The sequence below is a fragment of the Ailuropoda melanoleuca genome, chromosome 10, assembly GCF_002007445.2.
Source record: "Ailuropoda melanoleuca isolate Jingjing chromosome 10, ASM200744v2, whole genome shotgun sequence".
NCBI classification, from domain to species: Eukaryota; Metazoa; Chordata; class Mammalia; order Carnivora; family Ursidae; genus Ailuropoda; species Ailuropoda melanoleuca.
The window spans coordinates 16,099,999-16,123,181 of NC_048227.1; the positions used below are offsets into that span (position 1 = coordinate 16,099,999).

A 23,183-nucleotide genomic window follows, 5' to 3' on the forward strand; every position below is an offset into this window, starting at 1 on the left:
ATAAGCCCCAACCCAACCCCAAAAGATAAATCATGATTGGTCTAAAAGAGCCATAGTTCCTCTTTGCCATTTCCCTTTGTCAGTGATTATTCTAGGGATGGGGATATGGCACAAATTAAGGAAGTAAGCCGTGAGGCATAGTCAATGAAGGGAACTTTCTCCCCACTCCCCACAAAGAGAAACATGCTGAGAATATTTTATCTCAAGTCCTGCTTCCTGCTCAGAGCATTGCTGTGCTCCCTGGAGTTGTGGCAGCCATGGTAAGATCATCAAGAAATAAACATGAGAATAAAGAGATAAAAGCTAAGGATGGCAGAAAGACCAGAAGGTCCTGGGTCCATGAAGACATCAGTAAGCTGAACCAGTCATATACCACTATTCTCAGAATTTCTCATTAAGGAAACAATAAATGCTCTTGTGGTTGAAGCCACTATTGGTCAGTTTTCCACCACTTACAGCCAAATGCATTCTAACCAACAAGATTCTAACCAAAGACAGGAAGATCCTTCTGTCTTCCCAAAACAAAACTTACTATTTACTGTGCAGTCTTGTACCACCTTGCACGTTTCCCCATGAATCTGAAAACTCTATGCTGTGCTATCTTATTTGCCATTGTATCACAAATGATTAGCAAAATACAACAGATACTCACAAAATAATTATTGAATGAATGAGTTAGCACACATTTTCAACTTTCATCAAATTCAGGAATGTCAGGAATCCATCATAAGGCCTACATTTCTCCATCTTGCCTATAAACATAGCCTGAAAAACTGTCTAATGTTTAATTAAATTCACAAAAATCTATGTATAGCATCCCTTTGATATAGTCTTGGTATTAACAGAGGGGAAAAAAGGTCAAGGGATCCTCAGTAACCAATGAACTTACCACAGTCATACTGGATGAGCCTCAAGTCAGGGAACTGGGTGCGCATGTTACACACAATACGGTGCAAAGGACGAGCCCGGGGCCAGAGCTCACAGGCCAATTGCTCCTGGAAGGCTGCCTGACGTGGGGCCAGCCAAGGAGGTGGGTGGCAGGCATGCAGGGAAGGGGGAGGTGCCTCCACAGGAGGCATGACAAAGATGAACCTGTGAAGGAAGAAGGCAAGCAGTATAAAAGATGGAACTCTGAAAGGCCCCAAAAGTGCACCTTCACCAGCCCTAACCACTACATCCACTCAGAGGCCCCAAGACCCGCTTCCCATTAGCACTTAGCCCTGCCAACCTCTCAATGATTTCTGACAGCTGGTCTAGTCGTTGCTGGGGAAACAGTACAGCCTGGCGGGCAGCCTCGGTATAAGTCCAAAAGGTGGGGTGGCTGGGGCCAGGAGAACGAGGGCCGATGGGGCTGGCAACAGGTTGGGGCAGGGTACAGAAATCCAGGACTTCAGTCCCATACACAGGTGCCAGGGCCCCATGAGCCTCACTAAGTTGGAAAATCCGTTCCAGGCGTTCAGATCGCTGCCGCTTCCGCTTTTCCTCCAGAGAGTCCTGGGGATGAGAGAAGAAAAAAAAAAAAAAAACACAGAAAAAGTGATCAGTGTCCTCATAGAAAACCTGACCATTCATCCCAGAATTAAACATAACCTAAGAAAACCATAGGATTCAAAACTACATTATGCTTTTAGTGGTTTTCCAAGCTGTCAATAATGAGAATTACTCCTTTCATAATGTCCTACAAAATAACTTCTCCACAAAAAAAACCTGACCCTCCTGTGTATGCCACCAAACAGAATACCTAAATATTCAAAATTAAGATCTGTATATCTAACAAGCTTATAAAATAGATGATTTTTATATAACACTTACTCCACAACATTCAAGTTAATTTGCCTTCTTGAAGTGGATCCAAAACAATTATTAAAAGCCCTCCTCCAATCACTGACCAGGAGAGAATGGCTAATCAAATCCAGGTTTCTGCCAAGGGCCAAACTGGAATGGGGCAGGATGGGAAAAGCTAATCAGACATTTAGGTTTCATCACCCTAAGAGAGAAAAGGGGAGTGCCCTGGCAGATAGGAAATCTGTAGGACTTTGACCCAGTCCTTTCCCATCACTAGCATTTCAGGCTTCACAGGCTATAAAACTACCTCTTTTTTTGCAGTACTTACCACACTGGTAGTTTTACATCTGTATGAATCTTTGACTAATGTCTTCTATCCACAAAACTGTATAACGGTAACACGAACATATCTGGTCTTGCTCACTCACTATCTAGCTCAGTTATCTGGCACCAAGTAGGCTCTCAATAAATAGCTGCTATTAGAATGAACAAATGAAGGAGATGGACCCTAGGCGATGGTCCTGGAAAAAAAAGCAATGTCCCAAATCTCCCTTCCTGACTGCTCCCTTAAACTGACCTCTAAAGCTCCTGGTGATCAAAGTGAAAAAGGAAAGCATCCTAGCACAACAGGCCAGTTCTCAAAAGTAGTAGCAAAGGAGAAAATACTTGTAAATCACACATCTGAAAAGGTATTTGTATCCAGAATATATAGGGAACTCTTTCAAATCAGTAAAATAACCCAATTAAAAAGGGCAGGTGCGCCTGTCTGGCTCAGTTGGTAGGGCATGATCTTGATCTTTTTTTTTTTTTAAGTTTATTTGACAGAGAGAGAGAGCACAAGCAGAGGGAGCAGCAGAGGGAGAGGGAGAAGCAGGATCTCCCTTGAGCAGGACCCTGGGACCATGATCCAAGCCAAAGGCAGATGCTTAACTGACTGAGCCACCCAGGTGCCCCCGGATGGTCTTGATCTTGATCTCAGGATTGTGAATTCAAGCCCCACGTCGGGCATAGAATTTACTTTAAAAAAATAAATAAATGAGGGGCGCCTGGGTGGCTCAGTCGTTAAGCATCTGCCTTAGGCCCAGGCCGTGATCCCAGGGTCCTGGGATCGAGCCCTGCATTGGGCTGCCTGCCCTGCTAGGAGCCTGCTTCTTCCTCTCCCACTCCCCCTGCTTGTGTTCCCTCTCTCGCTGGCTGTGTCTCTGTCAAATACATAAATAAATAAAATCTTTTTAAAAAATCCAAAAAATTGCAAAAATAAATTAAAAAAATAAAACCACAAAGGATCTGAATATCTAACATTTCTTCAACGAAGATACACAAATGGCCAACCACTGAAAAGATGCTCAACATCACTGGCCATTAGGAAAACACAAATCAAAACCACAAGATACCACTTCACACCCACTGGATAGCTATAATCAAAAAGACAAATAACAGCAAGTGTTGGCAAAGATGTGGAGAACCTGGAACCATGAAGTGCTGCCGGTGGGAATGTAAAATGGTATAGCCACTTTGGAAAAGTTTGGTAGTTTCTCAGTTAAACATAGTTATTATCTGACTCAGTAATTCTGCTCCTAGGCATACATCCAATGTAACTGGAAACATATGAAGACACAAAATCTTAGAAGTGAATATTCATAGCAGCATTATTCATAACAGCCAAAAAGTAGAAATATTCCAAATGTGTCCATCTACTGATGAACAGGTATATAAAATGTATATCCACACAATGGAATGTTATTCAACAATAAAAAAAAAAAATTCCAACATATGCTACGATGTGGATGAACCTCAAAAACATTAAGCTAAATGAAAAAAGCCAGTCACAAAAGACCATATACCATATGACTCCGTGGGCAAATCTAAAGAGAAAGATTAGTGCTTGCCTAAAGTTAGGAGAGATGGAAGGGTTGGAAGATGATGGCTAAGGGTCTTTTCAGGACTATGAAAATGTTCTCAAGTTGACTTCAGTGATGGTTGCAACCTATGTGAATATACTAAAAGCCACTCAATTATACACTTTACATGGGTAAGCTGTATGGCATGTGATATTTATGTCAAACTGTTCAAAGAAAAAAAGTGTTAAGAAGCTTCCATATACTCGCAAACAAAATTTGGCACAGACCATGGAGTTGCCACTCTTGGGCTAGGATCTAGCTCTCCTATGTTCAGCAAGCCAAGACCAACCTGGCAGCATCAGAAAAAGACCAAAGGCGGAGTCAATAGCACTGACGGAGTGGGGGCCTGGAGCTGAGGCAAAAAATAAGCAGCAGCTCTGAATAAAAAGCAGCTCCCTTTATTTTAAAGGGAGAAAAAGGCAAAGAGGGCCTAGAACGATTCACCAGTTCTTTCTTCCTATTAGCTCCTGGATTATTTACTCTAATTTGAGTGTAAGTTTAACTTGACCAAACATATGGAACCATACATACGTAAGAGAAAAAAATTGGCTACCACAAGTTCATGGAAGGGCAAGAAACGTAGTTCTTTTTATTACCCACTTGATCACTGTNGTAAAAAAAAAAAAAAAAAACAAAACGAAACTACAAGAGATACCCATCAGTCAGAGGCTCGCGATCTTTAGCGAACTGTATTCCATGGTGTCAACCTCCTCCCCTCACAAGTTCAAATACTTGACAATGTGATGGTTTTAGCAACTGAGCAAAGTCTCCCTATCTGAGGAACGCCTCAGGAGGAGAGACCAACGCAGTCAATGCGTCTGAGTTCTCACAAGTTGTGTCATCTTTATAACACCATTTAGTGGGCTAGTTTCTTCATCCGTAAAATGAGCCAATTACATGCCAACACTGACTCAAGAATAAGCAAGCACCAAAAAGACCAATGGTAACAAGGCAGCCTTGAACTATCAGTAATTCTTCAGAGTTTCAAAACCATATTAGGTCCTCAATTACTCCTCTGAGAAAAGCAAAATATAGATTATTATTCCCATGATACAGGTAAGAGGACAGGGCCAGGAAAGAGAAGGGACTTGTCCAACTGCACATTCAAGTATCAGGTCCACAAAACTAGGCTTCGTAATTTACCAAGATAAAAATAATGTTGTTCTGTTCCATCCACTCTACCAACACTCCAAAGAAAATCAACTACCTGTTCCCTCTCTCTGAGGGAGTAAAACTTACCAGATAGAAAGGGGAACGAGGTGGTGGTGGGGGCTGGCGTCGAGGCCGGGGACCACTGAACGAGGTAGCAGTGGAGGGAGGGCTGGGGGGACCAGGGCGCAATGTCAGTGTCTCAGGCTCATCCTTGGAAACAGGCAGCCGGGATACCATGGTGACGGGCAAGGGAGCAGCGCCAGATGCCGAAACCACAAGGGAGGATGTCTGGGAAGCTGGGGCCTGTGTTGAGACCGGGGCCAGCGCCAGAGTCTGGGCTGCAGCTGGGCCCAAGGTGGGCACCGGAACTGGGGCAGGGCTCAAGGTCAATGTTTGCACTGAAGCTGGGGTCAGGAGTGAAGCAGATGACGATACTGGAGCCAAAGTCAGCGTGTGAGCTGGGGCTGGGCCCATCGGAGAAGCTGGAGTCAAAGGGGGTGCTGGAGTCAGAGACAGCGTCTGCGATGGACCCAGTGGTGGTCCTGGTGCCAAAGACAATGTCTGGGCTGGAGCTGGTACTAAGGATGACGCTGGAGTCAATGACAAGGTCTGAGCTGGAAAAGGCCCCTGAGGGTTCCCCGTTCCCAAAGAGAGGGTATGAGATGGAGACGAGCCACCAAGAGAGGATGCTAAAGCCGGGGCTAAGGCCAGCGTCTGTGTAGAAGCCGGGCTTGGGAGAGGTGATGGAACCGGGGCTGGTACCATGGTCTGAGTTGATGATGGAGCCAACACAGGAGTTGGGGCTGGCACCAGTGAAGAAGCTGAAGCTAAAGAGGTTCCTGGAGTAGACGATGAAGCCAGAACTGGAACCGGAGTCTGCGATGGTGCCAGGAGGGGAGCAGGACCTGGCGATGGAGCCAGGACTGGAAGAGGAGCCAGAGAAGGAGCTGGAGAAGGAGCCAGGATTGCTGTCTGTGGAGCCACCATGGGAGCCAGAGAGGTGGCTAGAGCCTGAGATGCGGAAGGTGCTGGAGCCAGAAGGGAAGCCTGAGCTGGAGCTGGATTTGGTGCTGCCGGAAAAGGACTGGCCAGAGCAGAAGCTGGTACCAGGACAGGTGAACATGCTGGGGCCACAGCTGAGTTCAAGCCTGGAACATGTGAAGAGGCTGGAGCCAACAACAGAGGGTGACCAGGTGCCTGAGATGAAGACAGGGATGGAGTTGTGGCCAAACCTAGAGTCAAAGCTGATGCTGACGAGGAGGCCCCAGCTGGTGCCAAAGAGGGAGGTCCAGGAGCCGCTGAGACAACAGGTGCCAGTGCTGGAGTCACATTGGTCAACAGAGCTGGGCCGGAAGCCGAAATAGGCAAGGGGGCTGAGATGGGGACAGGGAGTGGACCTGAGGCTGGGGCAGGGGGCGTGGTGGAAACAGAGATGGGAAGTGAAGATGCCACGGGAACGGAGACTGTAGAGGACACAGGACTGGCGAGGGGGGAGGAACTGGGAACTGGCATTGGAGAAGAGGCTGGCCCAGGAAGTGAGGATTGCACGGGGAGAGGAGAAGAGATGGTCAAGGGAGCAGCTCCGGGTGCTGAAGCTGTGGAGACAGAGGATGAGTTAGCCCCAGAATTCTAGTCTTGCTCTATTACCCTGTCCCACCCTTTCCCTTACCCCCATGCTTCATCCCTTTCCCAGAAAAACCTTCACTCCCACCCCACGAGGTCAAAAATTCAAGGACTCTGACAATTTAACATTTCCTTTCCCTCCAAGATTCTAAGAAGTATATTCTAAAATAAGGCAAGACCTTGGCAGCCTAGTTCTGGGGCCCACTACAAAGTGAGCGTATCAGTATGCTGATAAACAGGAAAGCTACTGTGACTAAGAAACCCTCCGGACCACCCTATGTCCATTCCTGGCAAAAACATCTGCTCTTAGCCACCTGGACTCACCAGTGACTTCAGGCGAAGGACTGTGGACCAGCTTGAGAAGCGGCCTCACCAGAGTGGACGTGGGGATGGGGGCCCGGGCAGTACCCAGAGTAGGTGTGGGTAGCCGGCCAGGGGTTAATGTGGGGCGTGGAGTCAACATAGCTGGAAGCCCAGAACTCGGAGGCCGGGGTGCTGGGGCCAATGGAGGAACAGGAGTCAGTCCATCCCGAGGGGCCTGTCTCACTACAATCTTCACCACGCCTGTATTATTCACCATGGTTGGTGGCACTGCAAGAGGAAGCTACATTGAGGGGAAGGTAGAAAAGAAACAAGAGACCCAAAGGATGGAAATAGTCCAGGGGCAGGAGAGGGTAGCAGACAGATACTGGAGATATTGGCAAGGGAAAACAACACTGAGGGAAGGCTGGACAGACAGTAGCCCAGGACATGCCTGAAGGGACCAAGGCCAGCAAGGGCTAAGTAAGTAGGAAGGCCAGGAGCCTCACCCTGGTTAGCAGCAAGCGGAAGGCTGAGGCCAGTGGGGGCAAGGGTGGTGCTGGGGGTCGAAGAAGGCAGCACAGAGACAGGGGTGGGGCCAGGGGTCGGGGCCACGGCCTGGATGAGAGCCACATGGGCAGGCTGGCTGATGAGGTGGTGCTGCCCCCCTGCGGACACCAGGTGCACCACATTCCCTGGGTTAAGGGAAGAGAGAAAGAAAGAGAAGCAGCTATCAGCCGGAGGAGGACAGAGGCAAGGGCAAGAGGAAAAGGAAAGAACAGAGAAGGGATAACTTCTCTAGAATGACCTCATCCCTATCTTTTTCAAAAGACCCCCTCCAAACATTCCCTTTGGCCCCACCCACCAAAAGCTAGGGAAAGAAACATAAAGACTGACATCTGAAAAGAGCAACAAAAACAAAGAGACAAGGAAGAGGAGAAAAAAGGCAGGACAGGGGGTGGGTTTTACCTACTTTGCAGCGGGCGGGGCTGCCCCACAGCAAGCTGGCGCACCTGCGCACCAGTCAAAGTCAGCTTGTTGCCCTGGATCTGGAAGGTGAGAGGTTTGCTTCCCCCTGCGCTAGCCACTGGACGTTGTGCCAGTGAGGCCAACTGCCCGATGCTGACCACTTCGCCTGCTAGGAACAGAGAAGGGGCTGAATGTACACATGGATGACTCCACCACCACCTCGCCCCACAAAGCACAGGTCTCCAGCTCCTCCAATCCTCCTCCTCAATTTACCAGATTCCAATGAACTCAGCTTTTGAGCCTTTGATGTGCTGCTACCTTCCACTTATTTGCCTAGCATCTCCTTTCTATCTTCTAATGGCCTGCCACCGTACTAAGCTTATCACCACCACCAACTCCACACTGCCTTTTACCCCAAATAACTTTCTACTGCTAGGTTTACCACTATTTACTCATCTCTGGGTCATCTCCCCCACTCACCTGAGAACTCCCTGACTTGATTACGAATTTCCAGTATACGGCAAAATACTTTATACACATCAGCCACCTAGAATTTAATGCTTTCACATTCCTGAGCTTTTCTCCAGCCCTGTAGCACATAAACCTTCCTCCCATCTCAAACGCTTCACTCCCAGACCCCTGAGAACTTACAGGGCAGGCGAGCCTGCATATCAGGAGACAAGATGAGGCGCTGCGGTGCAGGAGTAGAAGCTGGCACTGCTGTGGTGGGAGCAGTGGCCGTGGTAGTAGAGGTGGTGGTGGCAGCAGCAGAAGGGAAAGTGTAGCCTGGTGGCACTGTCAGGGGCTTCAACAGGCTGGAGGAGCCTGGAGGCGGGGCAGGGCTTAGGCGAACAGGAGCAGGTGGGGCCGGTTTCAGGGACAGGGTTGGCGTAGGAGGCCGTGAGGTCCCACTAAGGACACCCAGGGGGGATGGCAACACTGTAGACACAAAGCAAACATCTTGTCAGATACACCCTGACTAAAGCCTTAGCCTGCTCCCAGAAATCTCCATACATGCTCCCAAGCCATCAAACACACACCTCTGTCTCTAATTTAGCTCCCTCAACACTCTAATTTCATTATTCTTCCCCAATCTGAACAATCTCCCTGAGGTAACGCCCCCAGCACGTTGGCCCCCTTGTAACTCACCCTGGGGCAGAGGCCCACTGTTGGGCTGCAGTGGGGGCAACAAAACAGGGCCAGGAGGCCGGGATGCCGGAATAAGCGGGGGCCCAACGGGCGAGGCCGACACCATCAGTGGTGCTGGCAGCACTGGAGGGGTTGGGCCAGGGGTGGGTTGAGTGGAGAGCTCAGGGCCTGGAGGGGGTCGGACTGGGACAGGGCCCAAAGGGGTCCGTGGACTGTTCACCACCACCACTGTCCGGCCTTCCTGTTTGGGCATTGGCTGCAGCATCCTATAAGGACAAAAACAAAAGGGTGGGTAGGGAGGGAAGGAGAATAAAGAATAGGAAAAGAAAGGAATAAGGATGATGAAGCAGTAACATAACAGAGAGATTAAAAAAGTAAAGGGGGTAAAGGAAAAGGACACAAAGGAGAAACAGGAAAAGAAATCCAAATAACGGAAAAGCACCAAGCAGAAAAAGGGGGAAACAAATCAGTGACAAACACAAGGGCCCCTCCCAGAACCCCCCAATTCCTCCAGTACTTTGCATCCATCCCATATAATAAACATTCTAGCCTAGCCTCCAACTCTCTCCTTTTCACCCCAATTTCTGCTCCCAGCCAGCTGTAGCCACCTTTTCTAGGAACCCATCCCTTTGTCCCTCAGCCCTGGTACCTGTTGACCTTCATCTTGACTGGTTTGGGCCGGGGTGGGGGGTCAGGAGCAGTAGCCACCTCTAGCAGTACCCGGCGGGAGAGGCGGTGCCGGGGTAGAAATGTGTCAGCCTCGTATCTAGAGACACGACCCTCCAGGCCAATAAGATCAAACCGACCCATGTCTATCCGCTGGTACAAGAAGAACACAAAAACATGGTGTCAAAGGGACCAATAGGGCAATGACTTCTTGGATATGACACCAACAGCACAAGCAACAAAAGAAAAAAACTGATCAATTGGACTGCATCAAAAACTACCAACAAAGTGAAAAAACAAGCTATCGAATGGGACAAAATATTTGCAGATCATGTACCTGATAAGCGGTTAATATCCAGAACATACAAACAACTCCTACAACTCAACAACAAAGCCACCCAATTAAAAAATCGGACAAATATGCCAAATCGACATTTCTTCAAAGGAAATACACAATAAGCACATGAAAAGATGCTCTATTATCACTAATCATTAGGAAAATGCAAATCAAAATCACAATGAAGTACAGCCACCTCACACCTGTTAAGATGACTATTATAATAAAACAGAAAATTCCAGGTGCTGGCAATGATGTGGAGAAATTAGAACCCTTGTGCACTGCTGGTGGGAATGTGAAATGGAGCTGCCGCTATGGAAAACACTACGGTGGTTCCTCAAAAAATCAAAAACAAAACTACCATATGATCCAGCAATTCTATGTCTGGTTATGTACTCAAAAGAATTGAAAGCAGGGACTCAAACTGGTATTCATATACCCATGTTCATTGCAGCATTGTTTATAATAGCCAGAAGGTGAAAATAACCCAAAGCGTCCATTGATGGGTAAATAGACGAACAAAATGCCGTATATATACATGTATAAGTGCGGATATATACAGATATACAGACATACAAATGAAACAACATCACCCAAACTTAACAAGAAAGGAAATTCTGGCACACGTTACAACATGGATGAACCTGGAAGACAATCTGCTACGTGAAATAAGCCAGTCACAAAAGGACAAATACCGTATGCTGCTATTTACAAGTACCTAGAATAGTCAAACTTAGACAAAGTAGAGTACTGGCTGCCAAGGGCTGGGGGAAAGGGGACAATGAGGAGTTATTATTTAGTGTGCGTGGTGTTTCAATTTGGAAAGATGAAAAAAGTTTTGAAAATGGACGGTGGCGGTGGTCACACAACAATGTGAATGTATTCATGCCACTGAAACATATGGTTAAAATGATAAAATTTGTGTATTTTACCACAACAAGACCAAAAATTTGGGGGGGGAGTGGCCAAAAAGAGGGAAAGAACAGGAAAACAAAAATAATACTTAAGTATCACTAACATGTCAGGCGCTTTCAAAAACATTAACACAATTTTCACAAACATACTGCAGATAATAGGCCTTTACAATCCCTACTTTCAAGGACAAGCAAACTTAGGGTTAGAGATCAATAAATAATTAGCTTGCCCAAAGTCACACAGTTAGAAAACGATGAAACCAGGGAAATAGTGCTCAGTTTACAAGGAGGGAAGGATGCAAAAGGTCGGACTCAAGCCTAAAGAAAAGGATGCAAGGTTGGGGTAAGGCCAATAACCTTGGGAACAACAACTTACCTGGAGGGGGTGGACATCAGTGGCTCTTAGCACCAGAGAGGCGGTGCTGAAGCAGATTCCTGGGGTGATGAAGGGGGAGGTAACAGGTCGAGGGTCAAACAGGTTTGGATGATTGCAGACTTTCCGCAGCTGCATCAAAATGTTGATGACACTCATGAAATGGCCTGTGGCTAGTGTCTCCTTAGTTCTGGGAAAGAGGAAAAATAAATGGGGCATCCTGACAATCACATCTGTTCCAGTACAGGGCCCCAGGGACACCCTCGATCCTCCCTTACGTGGTCTGTGCCATGAAGTCATCATAGAGACAGCGCTGACGCTTGGAGAGCCGGCAGCGGATAACATGCTCGTATTTTTTAGGCATCTGCTTCTCAACATCCACCTTAACTCGGCGCAGCAAAAAAGGCCGCAAAACCTAAAAGCAAATAAGTAGGAGGGCTGACAGGAGAACGACGGGCACAGAGCCCCAGCCTAGCCCCTCTAGCTGGGTCCTGGCCTGAGGACCAGCAGAACCTGGCTTAGACCTTCAGTAAACACTCATGAAGCCATGAAGCATGCCAGGAATCACTCACACAAAGAGGAATCAAATATAAGCCCTCCACCCAGGACTTTACTGTCTGTTGAAGGAGAAACACATAAAGATGATAATACCACTCAAGAAATGCTTAAAAAAAAAAAAAAGACACCGAGGGCAGAGCAACTAATTATGCAGAAGGGATGACTCAAATTACATTCCAGGAAGGAATTACAAATGTATAATATTGTGAAAGTTGGAAATCCAGGAGAGAAGCTGAGAACAAAAACTGTGGCAGTGACAGCAGCATAGAAAATAAAAGGCAAATCTGAAATCCCAAGAGGTAAAATCTGATAGGATAGTCTTTAAATTGAATAGAAGAAACAGAAAATAGAAATATAATGAAGGAAAGAGACATAACTAAAGATGACTCTGGTTTCTATTTACCAAAATAACAGTGTGACTGAACAAAACAGAGTAAAAATAGTAGGCTATAAGACTTGAGATGTTTGGCTTAAATAGAGTACATTCAAGAGAAACTCTGAATTAAAGATATCAAGTCAAATTTAAATACAGGTTAACTGATTAAGAGAGTAAAAATACAAATTGGAGAGTTTTTAAAGCCTTAAGATATATAAACTGAGACAAAAGAGTAAAGATCAGAATGCTGAGAGATGTTACTTAGAAGCTGCGCAAAGCAGCTGAGTGTCCGACTCTTGATTTCGGTTCAGGTCATGATCTCAGGGTAGTGGGATCGAGCCCTGCATCACACTCTGCACTCACGGACAGGTCTGCATGTTCCTCTCCCTCTGCTCCTCCCCCCCTTCTCTAAAATAAATTAAGAAAAAAAAAGCTGGACAAAGGAAGAGGAGCCAAAAAAAACAAAAGAAAAAAAAAAAAGAAGAAAAAACCAAGAGAGAATCCAAAGAAAGTTAAGGAAAGCCTGATAAGAAGAAATCTAAGCAAGGACTGATCAGCAGTATCATTCTACTCAGAGAATAAAGACAGAAATGTCGCTATTAGAAAAAAACAAGTAAAATGATGACTAAGATGAGGTCACTCAATTTAGCAATGGGTTAGTCACTAGAACACTGTCACCTGACAACTGAGTGAATTCAGCCCAGCACCAACTTCCCTCTCCCTAAAGGTTTTCTAGGTACCGCCCCTAGTTTGCCACTCCCAATACCCCTGCCAAACTGCTACAGGCCCTACCTTGTGGAGGCGTTTGACTAGACCCTCATTGTACTCTTGGCTGCCCTCAATCATGCCAGTCAGGGGATTAGAAAACCATTCTTTAAACTCGCGATGGGACTGGAAGACATGGGGCATCAAAAAATGCATCAAGGACCACAGCTCCATGAGGCTGTTCTGCAGTGGAGTTCCTGTGAGGAGCAGGCGTCTCTGGCTGCAAAGAAACAGAGGGAATTAGAGGGAAGGTGATCAGCAAGGTATCGACCTTCTGAGCATCCTACCCTTCAGGTCAAGTTAACCCTCCCACAAATCCCCATTTCCATCTCCACCTGTTGAAGTTGAGCAGTGACTGCCAGCGCTGTGACTTGAAGTTCTTGATGTTCTGTGCCTCATCCAGAATGAGATAGCGCCAGTTCTTGCGACGGAAGGCCTGGTGGTCCTGCAGCACCAGCTTGTAAGACGTGATACACACATGGAAGGCATTGGGCTTGGTCCAGCCCTGAGGTATCAGGAGAAAGCAGCAGACGGTGCAGTGAAAAGAAAGGATAAAGAAAAGACATGTTAAGGTCCTCAAAGGACATATCAGGTATGGAGAAAAAAGAAAGTCCCAGGAGCAGAAGGCAGCAACAGAAAGGGGAGGAAAAGGAACTCCTCTGAGGAAAGGGCCTAAGAGTAAAAGACGCATCAATGGGCGGTGGGCATGGGGTGGGGCCAGGGGAATATCAATCACAGGGAGAGCTAACCTGCCGCTTGAGCTTCCTCTCTTTCTGGGCTCCATAGTAAGTGAGGATTTTAAAGCTGGGGCACCACCGTTTCAGCTCCATCTCCCAGTTCAGCATCACACTGGTGGGGACAATGATCAAATGGGGACCCCAGTTACCTGTTTAGCAAAAGAATGAGAGATGTACAGCATGGTGACTACAGTTAGGAATACTGGATTGCATATTCGAAAATCATTAAAAGAGATGTTAAAAATTCTCATCAGAAGACAAAGAAATTTGTGTAACTGTGTGGTAGTGGATGTTAATTAGACTTGCTGCGCTAATCATTTCACGATGTGTGCCAGTATCAGAACCTTATGCTGGGTACCAGAAACTCACAGAATGTTCTATGTCAATTATACCTCAATTTAAAAAAAACAAAATCGAAAGATTTTAGACAGAATTTAAAAAAGAGACGGTAAGGAAATACGAACTTTGGGGCTCTGTTTTGGTTCCTCAGGTATAACCCTGACCAATCTATCCTAATGGCCCCTCCTAAGAATCCTAGCACCTACGCTGGCATCTCCATAGTTACTGACCAGAATCAATGAAGCTACCAAAACAGCGCAAAACGGTGAGTGTTCACCATCCCGCAGCTAGTCACCATTAAACAGGCTTTGCAAGAAGCTGGCCAAGGAGACCCAAGAGGAAGGGCCCTGCCTCGTTACCTTTTTCACAGGCCAAGTGGGCAAGCAGGGAGATGGTCTGGATTGTCTTGCCTAGCCCCATCTCATCAGCAAGAATACCATTAAGCTTCTTCTCATACATAGTAACCAGCCAGTCCAGCCCAATGTGTTGGTACTCCCGGAGCTGGCCCCGCAGGAGCAGGGGGATGGGTGTCTTCACCTGGTAGGGAGGAAGAGAGGTATCACAGCAGAAATGAGGCACTGGTCACTAAGAAACAAAAAAGTCAAGACAGGAGAAAGCAGAAGCTGGGGTCAGGGGTTACCTGCGTAGTGGCCAAGGTATAACCCTTGGGCTGAAGACTTTCAGCTGCCGCAGCGATGTCAGTAATTTCCTTCTTAGGGCCTAGGGTGGTGGCAGGTCCTGGGGTGGGAGGTCCACTGCCCCCATCCGCCTCACTCTGCTCTTCATCCCGGGCAAGCAAGTACTCCACCCCAAAGTCATCCTCCTCCTCCTCCTCCTCCTCTTCCTCATCTGCTTGGCTCTGTGATCGAGACTCCTCCGACTCCTCAGACTCAGACTCTTCCGATTCCGAAGTGCCGCTTGTCTCTTCGTCCTCTGAATGCTCATCTTCCTCTTCCTCGCTCTGCTCCTCGGCAGATTCTAAAGCACAAGACCAAGGCTGAGTGCGCACCACACCTACTCCTCCTGTGTCTCCCCTCCAGTATGCCCACGACCACACATTCACCTGACTGACTGCTACTGTCCTCTCGAGGAGCCTCTTCGGCTTCTGTGGCGCCCTCTGGTTCACAGTCAGAGCTGTCCGCCTCACCCTCATCTTCGTCTTCATCCTCGCTAGTCCCAGAGCCCGGGGCAGAGGCGTCGGAAGCGTAGGCTCCTGCGTACCGCTGCAGCAGCTCCTCCACGGACAGCTCGCCTGAACAAGAAACAATGGATGAGCTTCCGGGTGCTTCAAGGGAAAGGGGGGAAGGGGGAAGGAGAGGTGTGCGTGGTGCCAGTTCATTTTATCTAGGTTCCTACAGACACTATTGGGCTCAAGTCTGAAGGGAGACAGAAGAGCCTGCTTTCAGCACCAGCTACTAACGCCAAGCCCCACAGCCTGGGCTAGAACTGTGCACGCTGCTGCCTTCCACTGGGAGGGATAATATCAAATGAAATCTCTCTTTAAGGTTCAAGTCAAACATGGCCAACACCCTCTTACGTTAGCTCCACTAAGCTATCATAGCACTTTGTTCAAACTTCCACCATAACCAGTCGTCATATTCTATTTATAATTATTTGTTTACATCTGTCTTTGTCATTAGACCTGGAGTTCCTCCAAGGGGGATAAAAAGTATCTTATTCATCTCTTTATCCCTGGCATTCTGCACAGAAAAGACAGCAAGCGGATGCTCAGTAAACGTCTGGTGAATGTCACCTTCTCGAGCCAACTCGCTCAGCTCCATGGCATGATCCACCTCCCCTTCCAACTGCTCCTCAGCTGCTATAGTATCTTCTTCATCCTCCGCTAGGAAAAAAAAATGAAGCAAAATCAATGGGAACAGAATCACAGGACCCAGTCCAAGCTGAAGAGAGAAGAAAGCATGAAATGTTAAGTCCAGATAATTCAAAGGGGAAGGAGCAATAGGATAAGAGAACAAGCCTGACCTTCATCCTCATTGGCAGTAAACTCTTCGTCATCCTCATCGGGATGCCAAGGCTGTTTGTTGCGCTGTGTGACAGAGGGTGGGGGCTTCACCTGTATGGCAAAGAAGGAAAAGGGAGAAGACCTAAGGTTAGAGCAGCAGGAGAAAGGTATAATGCTGAATACGATGTCACAGAACAGTCTCTCTGTCCCACTGAGTGACAGCTGCCACTGGCACAGTCCCAGGGCAAGAATGCAATCAAGGGTTTTCTTTCAGCACCAGCTACCAAATCCTGGCCCCACCGCCTGGAGGAGGATCTGTGAAAGTGCTAGGTAAGAAACACAGGCCCCCAGCACCATCTGCACGCACTCAGACATATGAGAAAGAAACAGCTTAGGCCCAGAAAAGACTTCAAGATTATCATCCCAGCTCCAAACCTACAAACCAATAGGGAGTATGAGGACCATTTCACAGAAGTGGCAAGAACCAGGTTAAGTATTTTTTTCAAGGCCACATAGCGGTTAAAGAGTAGAGGACAGTACGCTCTTCCACCACAGCACCAAAAACTGCCCAGCTCAGAATGCAACTTGCCCCAAACCCGGACTCTTCCTTATCCATCCCTAAATGAGAGCCAACTGCCCTGTACCAGGGAGAACTCCTGAAAACCACAACCGACCTTATACCCCAGAACTCTACCTCTGCTCCCACTCTGAGTCCTCCCTCTACCCATTCTCCCCATACCTGTAACACCTGAGAGGGCTCTTCTTCACCACCTTCTTCAGGCCCATCTCGGGTGTCACTGTCACGAGATGAGGGGGTTCTCGAGGGGCTGGAAGGCCCTCCTAGCAGCTGAGGGGGGAGGGAACGGAGCAGCTCTTCCAATGGCAATTCTCCCTCACGTCGAAGCAGCTCAATCTCACGCCTCTGGGTCTCTGCATCATTGCCTTCCTGTTGTTCTTCAACCTCAATCGTCTCCTCATCATCCTCTTCCTCCTCTTGGGGTTGGAAGTCCCCATCTATAGCAGGAGAACAAGGTCACAAAGTCCACGGGGCCCTGCAAGCCACAGGGTGGGTTTTCAGCTCTGGAAAGGGTACATGAGGAAGAGTAACAGAGCCAAAGAGGACACACACCTTCATCGTCCAGCCGGGAAACCAGAGGTGGAGGACTAGAGGCAGCTGAGGAAGAGCCAAGGCAAGGGGAAGAGCCAGCTTTGCTGGATGCTAGCGGCTGGTTGAGGCTCTGAGATAAAAGGTCTGAGTACTTTTCAGTTTGCCCCACAATGAAGTCCAGGTGCAGGTCCAGAGCTTTTTTACGCTTTTCCTCAAGCCGGGACTGTTGCTTGAACTGCACCACCTGCCACAGCATGAAATAGACAAGTCACGAAAATAATCTTTTATTCATGTACTCTTTTACCCCACATTTAGGGAAACTTCCTCTGTACTAGCCTCTAGAGGAAAAAACTAAATGACCTTTAAAGTGCTTCTGAGGAAAGCACAAAGGGAGTACAGGAAAGAGAAGAACCAGTTTAAAAACTTCAGGCATCAGGGAAAGATTTACAAATGTATCTGGGGTTGAATCTTAGAGACTAAGAAGGTGTTCCCTAAATGGGCATGAGGAGAAAGGCACTCCTGGCAGCAGAAAGAACGTGAGTAAGTTACAAGGGATGTGCAAAAAAAAATAATATCTGAAGCAGAAAAGAAAAGGAACTGGCAGGAAACAAAACTGAATATACAGACAAAAACCAGGTAGTACTTGAGAAACAAAACTTAATATACGAGAACAATTTGATTACTAAGAACTTCGATGGTATTTTAACAGGTAAATGGCATTGAGAGGTTTTAGGAAAAGCATGCTGAATACCCTGCAGAGGACGGATTGCCTAGAGGGATCAAGAAGTCCTATTAATAATATCAAAAGCAGGACCATATTTTTCCACTGTATTTCTTTCTTCTTTACAGCACTCAATGCTACAGAGATCCAATGTACAACAGAAATGTCACTGGAGTTGCCTGAAGTTAGAATATTCACTCTCTCAAGGAGAAGTTTTGATTGTTCCTGCTACCATGCTACCCACCAAGCAAACCTAAGGCATTTCCCTTTCCCAGTCCCTGATGCCTACCTTCTCCACATTGCTCCAGAACTGCCTGACGTCCTTGGCCATGGTGGAGGCGATTCGACGTAGCTTGGCCTGTTCTTCTCTACGAGCCCGTTCCTCTTTCTGCCGCTGCTCCTCATGGTGCCGGATGACCATGCGCACAACCTGTGGGAACAAGAAACCAGAGTGAAAAACACTCCAAGGCCAGTCTCCTGCTCCTTCCTCAAGAGCAAAAAGAATAATCAAGTCCAAGAAATCTGGGAAGTCAGAGCCTGCCTCCTGAGACTATGGGCATTAATAAGCACCCTATACTGTTTGTTCTGTTTGGTTCCCTTCAAACTAACCCACTTATCAAGGAAAAGGAAACCTGGAAAAGAAATATGGAAGGTAGGCCTGGTTGATGACATACCTTACGGGCTACACCCCGTTTCCAACGACGCTCCTGAGCAAAGTCAGCAGACAGCCACTGCATCTCCTCACATAGATAGTCCCAGTGGCCTTTGGGGCGGGGAGGCTCGGGCACTTTAGGCAGCCTCTTCAGTGACCAGAAACCCTCCTTCCGCAGCTCAGCAATCCGAGTCTCAATCTCAGCTTCCTAACGAGGAAGAGCTACGTCAATCAAGCTACTGCACATATATGCTACCTCGTGAGCACAGCTGAATTCTTGGGCAGTGATTATATACAGGCACTGTCTGGATGAAGTGTTTTGTGTGTCTTAAGTCCACATACCAATCCTGCAAGTAAGTAGGTATTATAATCTTTTCAAGTGAGGGAGGAAAAAAAGATCAGAGAGATTAAGTGATTTATTTGAAATCACACAACCAGGAAGTGATAAGAGCTGGGAATTAAAAATAGGTCTAATGACTCCAGACACCAGATTTCATGTTCTTTCCATTATTTCACTCAATCTCCATGCCCCAAGAACATAGGAAAGACTGAGGAAAACATATTCCAAGGGAAGCCTCCAGAGAAGCAGGGAGTATACCCTTCCTTACAGACTGCATACAAAGGATCTTCATCACTGTCGAATTCTGCTTGAGAAAGAGTATGTTCACGCTTAGAAATAGAAAGCCCAACGTACACAATCTTGTTTGTTTTTACAAAAATATTTTTATAAAAACATACATTTTGGTGAAAATTCTTAAGTTATACATAAAAATATTAAAAAATAGTTAGGATGACAAAAAGGTAACATGTTTCTATAGTAATTAAATTTCATAAGCAGAAAAGTGAAAGCATTTGAAATCAACAAAGGTGACTTAAAAACTCAAGACAACTGGGCCGCCTGGTGGCTCAGTTGGTTGAGCACTGGACTCTTGATTTCGGTTCAAGTCATGATCTCAGGGTTGTGGGATCCAGCCCCCCTGTCAGAATGGACTCTCTGTTTGGCTTTTCTCTCTGTCCCTGTCCCTCTGCCCCCCTATACTTCCTCTCTAAAATAAATAAATAAATCTTTAAAAACAAACTCAAGACAACTGCCCTCATTATTCTTTTCCTCTCCTGACAAAAACTAAATCAAAGGAAATAACAGCCAGAGATGACATAGGGGAACTAAATAGCCTGATGGTGAGGAAAACATGAAGAAACACAAGGGTATTAGACCAATGGCTCTCAAATTTAAACATGCATCAGGATCATCTGGAGTGCTTTTTAAGACAGATTGCTGGGCCCCACCCTCAAGCTTTAAATGGATAGGTGGAATAGGGGTACCAACAAACTTTCATTTTTAACAAATTTCCCAGGTGATGCTGGTCCAGGGACCACACTTACCACTGGGTAAGGCAAAAGAGGCTAGAGGATAGAAATGAGAAGCAGAAACCAGTAAATCTTAAGAGCCTTACAGTTTACAAAGCACTTTCTTGTCTATATTCTTCTTCGACTTAGACCTCACAATGGTCTACTGTTAGACTACTACACCACCTCTACCTTACAGTAGAGGCTCCTCAAGCAACTTCCTCAAGATCATTAAGGCAGAGCCTATACTCTAAATCCACAAGGAAGGAAATATAAAATGCTCATGGGACACAGAAGTTAAGGAAAGAAGAATCCTCATAGGCCTTCCCAGTACGTACATGCTTGGCCTGCTCTGCAATCTCAGCATGGCTCTTCTCCCACTTTGGGCCCTTGTTAGCCAGGTCAGCAGCCTGGGGTAAGCTGAGCCCCTCCAGGGGCACTGTGGCACCATCTGGGGGCCCTGGAGGTCCATCCAGAGAGGAATCTTGAGCTATATGCTGGGGGGAGATGCCGCCTGCCCCACTAGAGGCTGGGGAACTGGATGAGGCAGGGGACACAGGATTGCTGCCTGTCATGCCGTCCGACACCATCTAGAAAAACGGAAAATGACAGCTAAAATGAATGCTTAGCACCATACCAGAAGTTCTCATATCATTTCATTCTACCTTATAAAAAAAACCCTCCAGAGTAAATGCTCAACCTCGTTTTTATAAACACAAATATACAGGATATTTTGATAAGGTGTTCAAGATAACAGGTCCAAGTTTATAGATGCTTGGCATGCAAAGAAGTTATAGCCTGACATTTACACAGTTCCTGAATTTGAGAATACCATAGCATGTAATTTCAAATGCTAATGATCCTTTCAGAACCTCAAGAATTTCACTCACATAAACTCCCTATTCTTCCTTCCTTTACGCAGCCAGTATGGCAGATTCACCTATTAGAATAAATGTGAGTTACCACCAAATTCAAAAAGCAACAAAGACCACCACCAAGATCACTTAAACCTCTACATTCTTCATCTATCTTGGTAGTTTCCTTTACTAAGAAGGTGAGAAGGGAAGAGGCGGGGGGGGGGAGGTTGGTCACTGTTCTCAAACACTCACCTATTACTTTACAAGGTACTGCACAAACAATAAGTAGAGAACAAAGTCTCACTTAAATGTGGACAGTGAGGAAATTCATAAACAACACTCCGGCACAGTAGCCTCACAGGTGTGCCACTGAAATTCCTATCTCAGTTAAATGACAAAAGACTATATCACAAAATTCCCCAGCTGCTCAGGAAAATTATAAGTATCAAATCCATACCCATCAAAAGCCTACTCTACGCAAACCTCTATATGTCTACTCTCAAAAGCCACATTTTTTCACCTCTGGCACTTCCTTAGTATGAGAAAAGTATAAACACTACACACCATCCACAAGGCTTACATTGCTTCAATTCCTAAAGAAATAACTATTCTCAAAGCTCACAGTCTTAGGAGCATGTTGTTCCAACCTCCATTTCCAACCTGGTCTAATTCAACCCTTTTCAGGTAACAAGGAGTTTCTACACTCTTAGCGATCAATATTAAATTAATGTCAAAAAGAACGTAAGTATCTAAGAGGATTGATGGTCAACCTGAGCACCAGAAATTTTCTAAACACAGATAGCTAGGATCATGGAAATGTGGCTAACTTGCCACATTTCTTCTGCCTCAGAGCCAATAGCCCACAAAGCAGAAGCAGAAAAGGAACCCTTCCCGCTTTCAAACCTGTGTCTGCAGGATTGGGAGCTGAGGGTGAGCAGGGGAGGGGCTGCTCTGCATGGTCCCACTCCCAGGCTCCTCTTTGGACGCCTGAAGAATGACTGGGTCGTTATCACCACTGCTGCTGGCCGAGGGGCTGGCGTCCGGCTGCAGGGCATGCTGGGAGCTGGCCTCATTCTGGGCCACCGGCCACCGGGACCCGCCTTCCAGGGCCCGGGGCCCACCAGGGCGTCCCAGCCTCCGCTCAGGTCCACCGGCCTCTGGAGCACCTGAAGTAGGGTAAAAAGAGTAAAAATGGGATTTAAAATGATAAATGAATCTAAAAAAAAACCCAAAAAACAAAAAACACAAGAATGTTTAAGAATAGATAATGAACAACGATTACAGCCTCTGTTTCTTGAGCTTCCACTATGTGTCATAATTTACTAAGCATATGTTCTATAATCCTCACACCTATGTTGCAAGCCAGGTACTTTTCATACCTTAATAAATGTTTATTTAGTTCCTTCTATATACTAAGGATAGAGACAGAAAATATCCCTGACCTAAATGAAGCATGCATACTAATACTTTCCCTATTTTATAAGTTAGAAAGTTAACACACACAGAGACCTAAATGCCTTGTATAAGGTCTCACAGTCAGGAACTGACAGACTGAAACTGAGGTAGTCTGACGCCAAAACCATGGAGAATGTGCTGCTCTCCTTGGGAGAACCAGGGTGATCAGACCTTTCTCTATCCACAGGTCCAGTTTTGTTCTTGCACCACTATCATCAAACCAAAAATACTGACTTATAATGTCTCTCATTAATTATCTCAAACATCTCTCCCATTCGCATCAGTACACAAAACAGTATCTGAACCCTCACCTGTGTGAGCTGAGACCACACCCCCTGTGAAAGTCTGTACTTCCACGGTGCCGCCGTACTGAGAGGAATCAGGCCTAAAACAGAAGGGAAGGAAAACAGCAGTGAGGAACAAATCCACATTTACCAACATCTATCAAAGCCTTCTTTACAACAACTTTTGAGGCTTTTAAGTATACCCAAATCAAAGGCTGAAAAGAAGAGAGTTACAGTGAAAAGAAAAGCTCACATTTACGAAAAATAAAAGCAAATCATGTTTTGCGAAAACAGAATTCCCTAGAGACCTAAGACTCTGGCTGGAGGAGAAGCACCAAAGTGAAGCAAAAAAAAAAAGGAAAACAAAAAACAAAAACCTTTGAAAAGCTTAAGTGTAAAAGGCTCCAACCACTGATCTGAGAGCAAATAACAAAGCAAAAAGAGCTGTCACATCCAGAAGCTCAGAAAGATGTTGGCTCTCCTTTGCAGTTAGGGTTGGAGGGAATCACAGGAGAATCCTCCCCTCCTCAGGGCAGGGCCCTGTAACTCCTATACCTGCGCCATGAGACACTTCCCCAAACACAAGAACTGGAGCAGGAGACATTAGAGGAGAAGTCAGAAATGAGAAAGACCGCTCAGCAAAGAACCATGCCCCGGAAACAGGTGGGGTAAACCCACCAAAGGCCCGGAAGTGTTTCCCCAGTGTTTAAGGAAATTCCTTCACCACGGTGTAGCCTTCCATTCACTCCTTCCTCCGCAACAGATTCACAGGACCCGAGCTAACCAGAATCCAAGACAGCTGAACTCTTGACCCCCGGCTTCACTGTTCTCTCCCAACTCCTTCCAACAGAC

The 23,183-nt window shown here is 46.5% G+C and overlaps 1 protein-coding gene and 1 non-coding gene across 7 annotated transcripts in view; both read right to left on the reverse strand.

Moving 5' to 3' along the window:
• SRCAP (Snf2 related CREBBP activator protein) overlaps positions 1-23,183 on the reverse strand; it is a 31,899-nt gene that overhangs the window by 7,845 nt on the left and 871 nt on the right. For 3 of the 6 annotated variants that reach the window (XM_002924764.4, XM_034670104.1, XM_034670106.1), the window contains exons 2-27: positions 22,359-22,432; positions 21,496-21,758; positions 20,074-20,325; positions 18,411-18,596; positions 18,026-18,166; positions 17,037-17,259; positions 16,647-16,921; positions 15,928-16,018; positions 15,698-15,787; positions 15,008-15,196; positions 14,585-14,922; positions 14,304-14,481; positions 13,618-13,754; positions 13,204-13,373; positions 12,896-13,088; positions 11,448-11,584; positions 11,173-11,359; positions 9,529-9,698; positions 8,880-9,145; positions 8,382-8,669; positions 7,735-7,899; positions 7,271-7,456; positions 6,786-7,052; positions 4,926-6,433; positions 1,229-1,494; positions 890-1,092 (exon numbers count right to left, since the gene is read on the reverse strand). In XM_002924764.4, coding sequence (XP_002924810.4) covers positions 890-1,092; positions 1,229-1,494; positions 4,926-6,433; positions 6,786-7,052; positions 7,271-7,456; positions 7,735-7,899; positions 8,382-8,669; positions 8,880-9,145; positions 9,529-9,698; positions 11,173-11,359; positions 11,448-11,584; positions 12,896-13,088; positions 13,204-13,373; positions 13,618-13,754; positions 14,304-14,481; positions 14,585-14,922; positions 15,008-15,196; positions 15,698-15,787; positions 15,928-16,018; positions 16,647-16,921; positions 17,037-17,259; positions 18,026-18,166; positions 18,411-18,596; positions 20,074-20,325; positions 21,496-21,549 — 6,160 coding nt within the window. In that variant the 5' untranslated portion in view covers positions 21,550-21,758; positions 22,359-22,432. Of the gene's footprint in view, positions 1-889; positions 1,093-1,228; positions 1,495-4,925; positions 6,434-6,785; positions 7,053-7,270; positions 7,457-7,734; positions 7,900-8,381; positions 8,670-8,879; positions 9,146-9,528; positions 9,699-11,172; positions 11,360-11,447; positions 11,585-12,895; positions 13,089-13,203; positions 13,374-13,617; positions 13,755-14,303; positions 14,482-14,584; positions 14,923-15,007; positions 15,197-15,697; positions 15,788-15,927; positions 16,019-16,646; positions 16,922-17,036; positions 17,260-18,025; positions 18,167-18,410; positions 18,597-20,073; positions 20,326-21,495; positions 21,759-22,358; positions 22,433-23,009; positions 23,133-23,183 lie in introns of those variants that run through there. The other 3 variants (XM_034670105.1, XM_019805457.2, XM_019805458.2) reach the window with 3 other exon arrangements.
• On the reverse strand, positions 16,109-16,237 carry LOC117804263. Its single transcript, XR_004628610.1, has one exon. It is a non-coding gene; the product is annotated as a small nucleolar RNA SNORA30/SNORA37 family (small nucleolar RNA).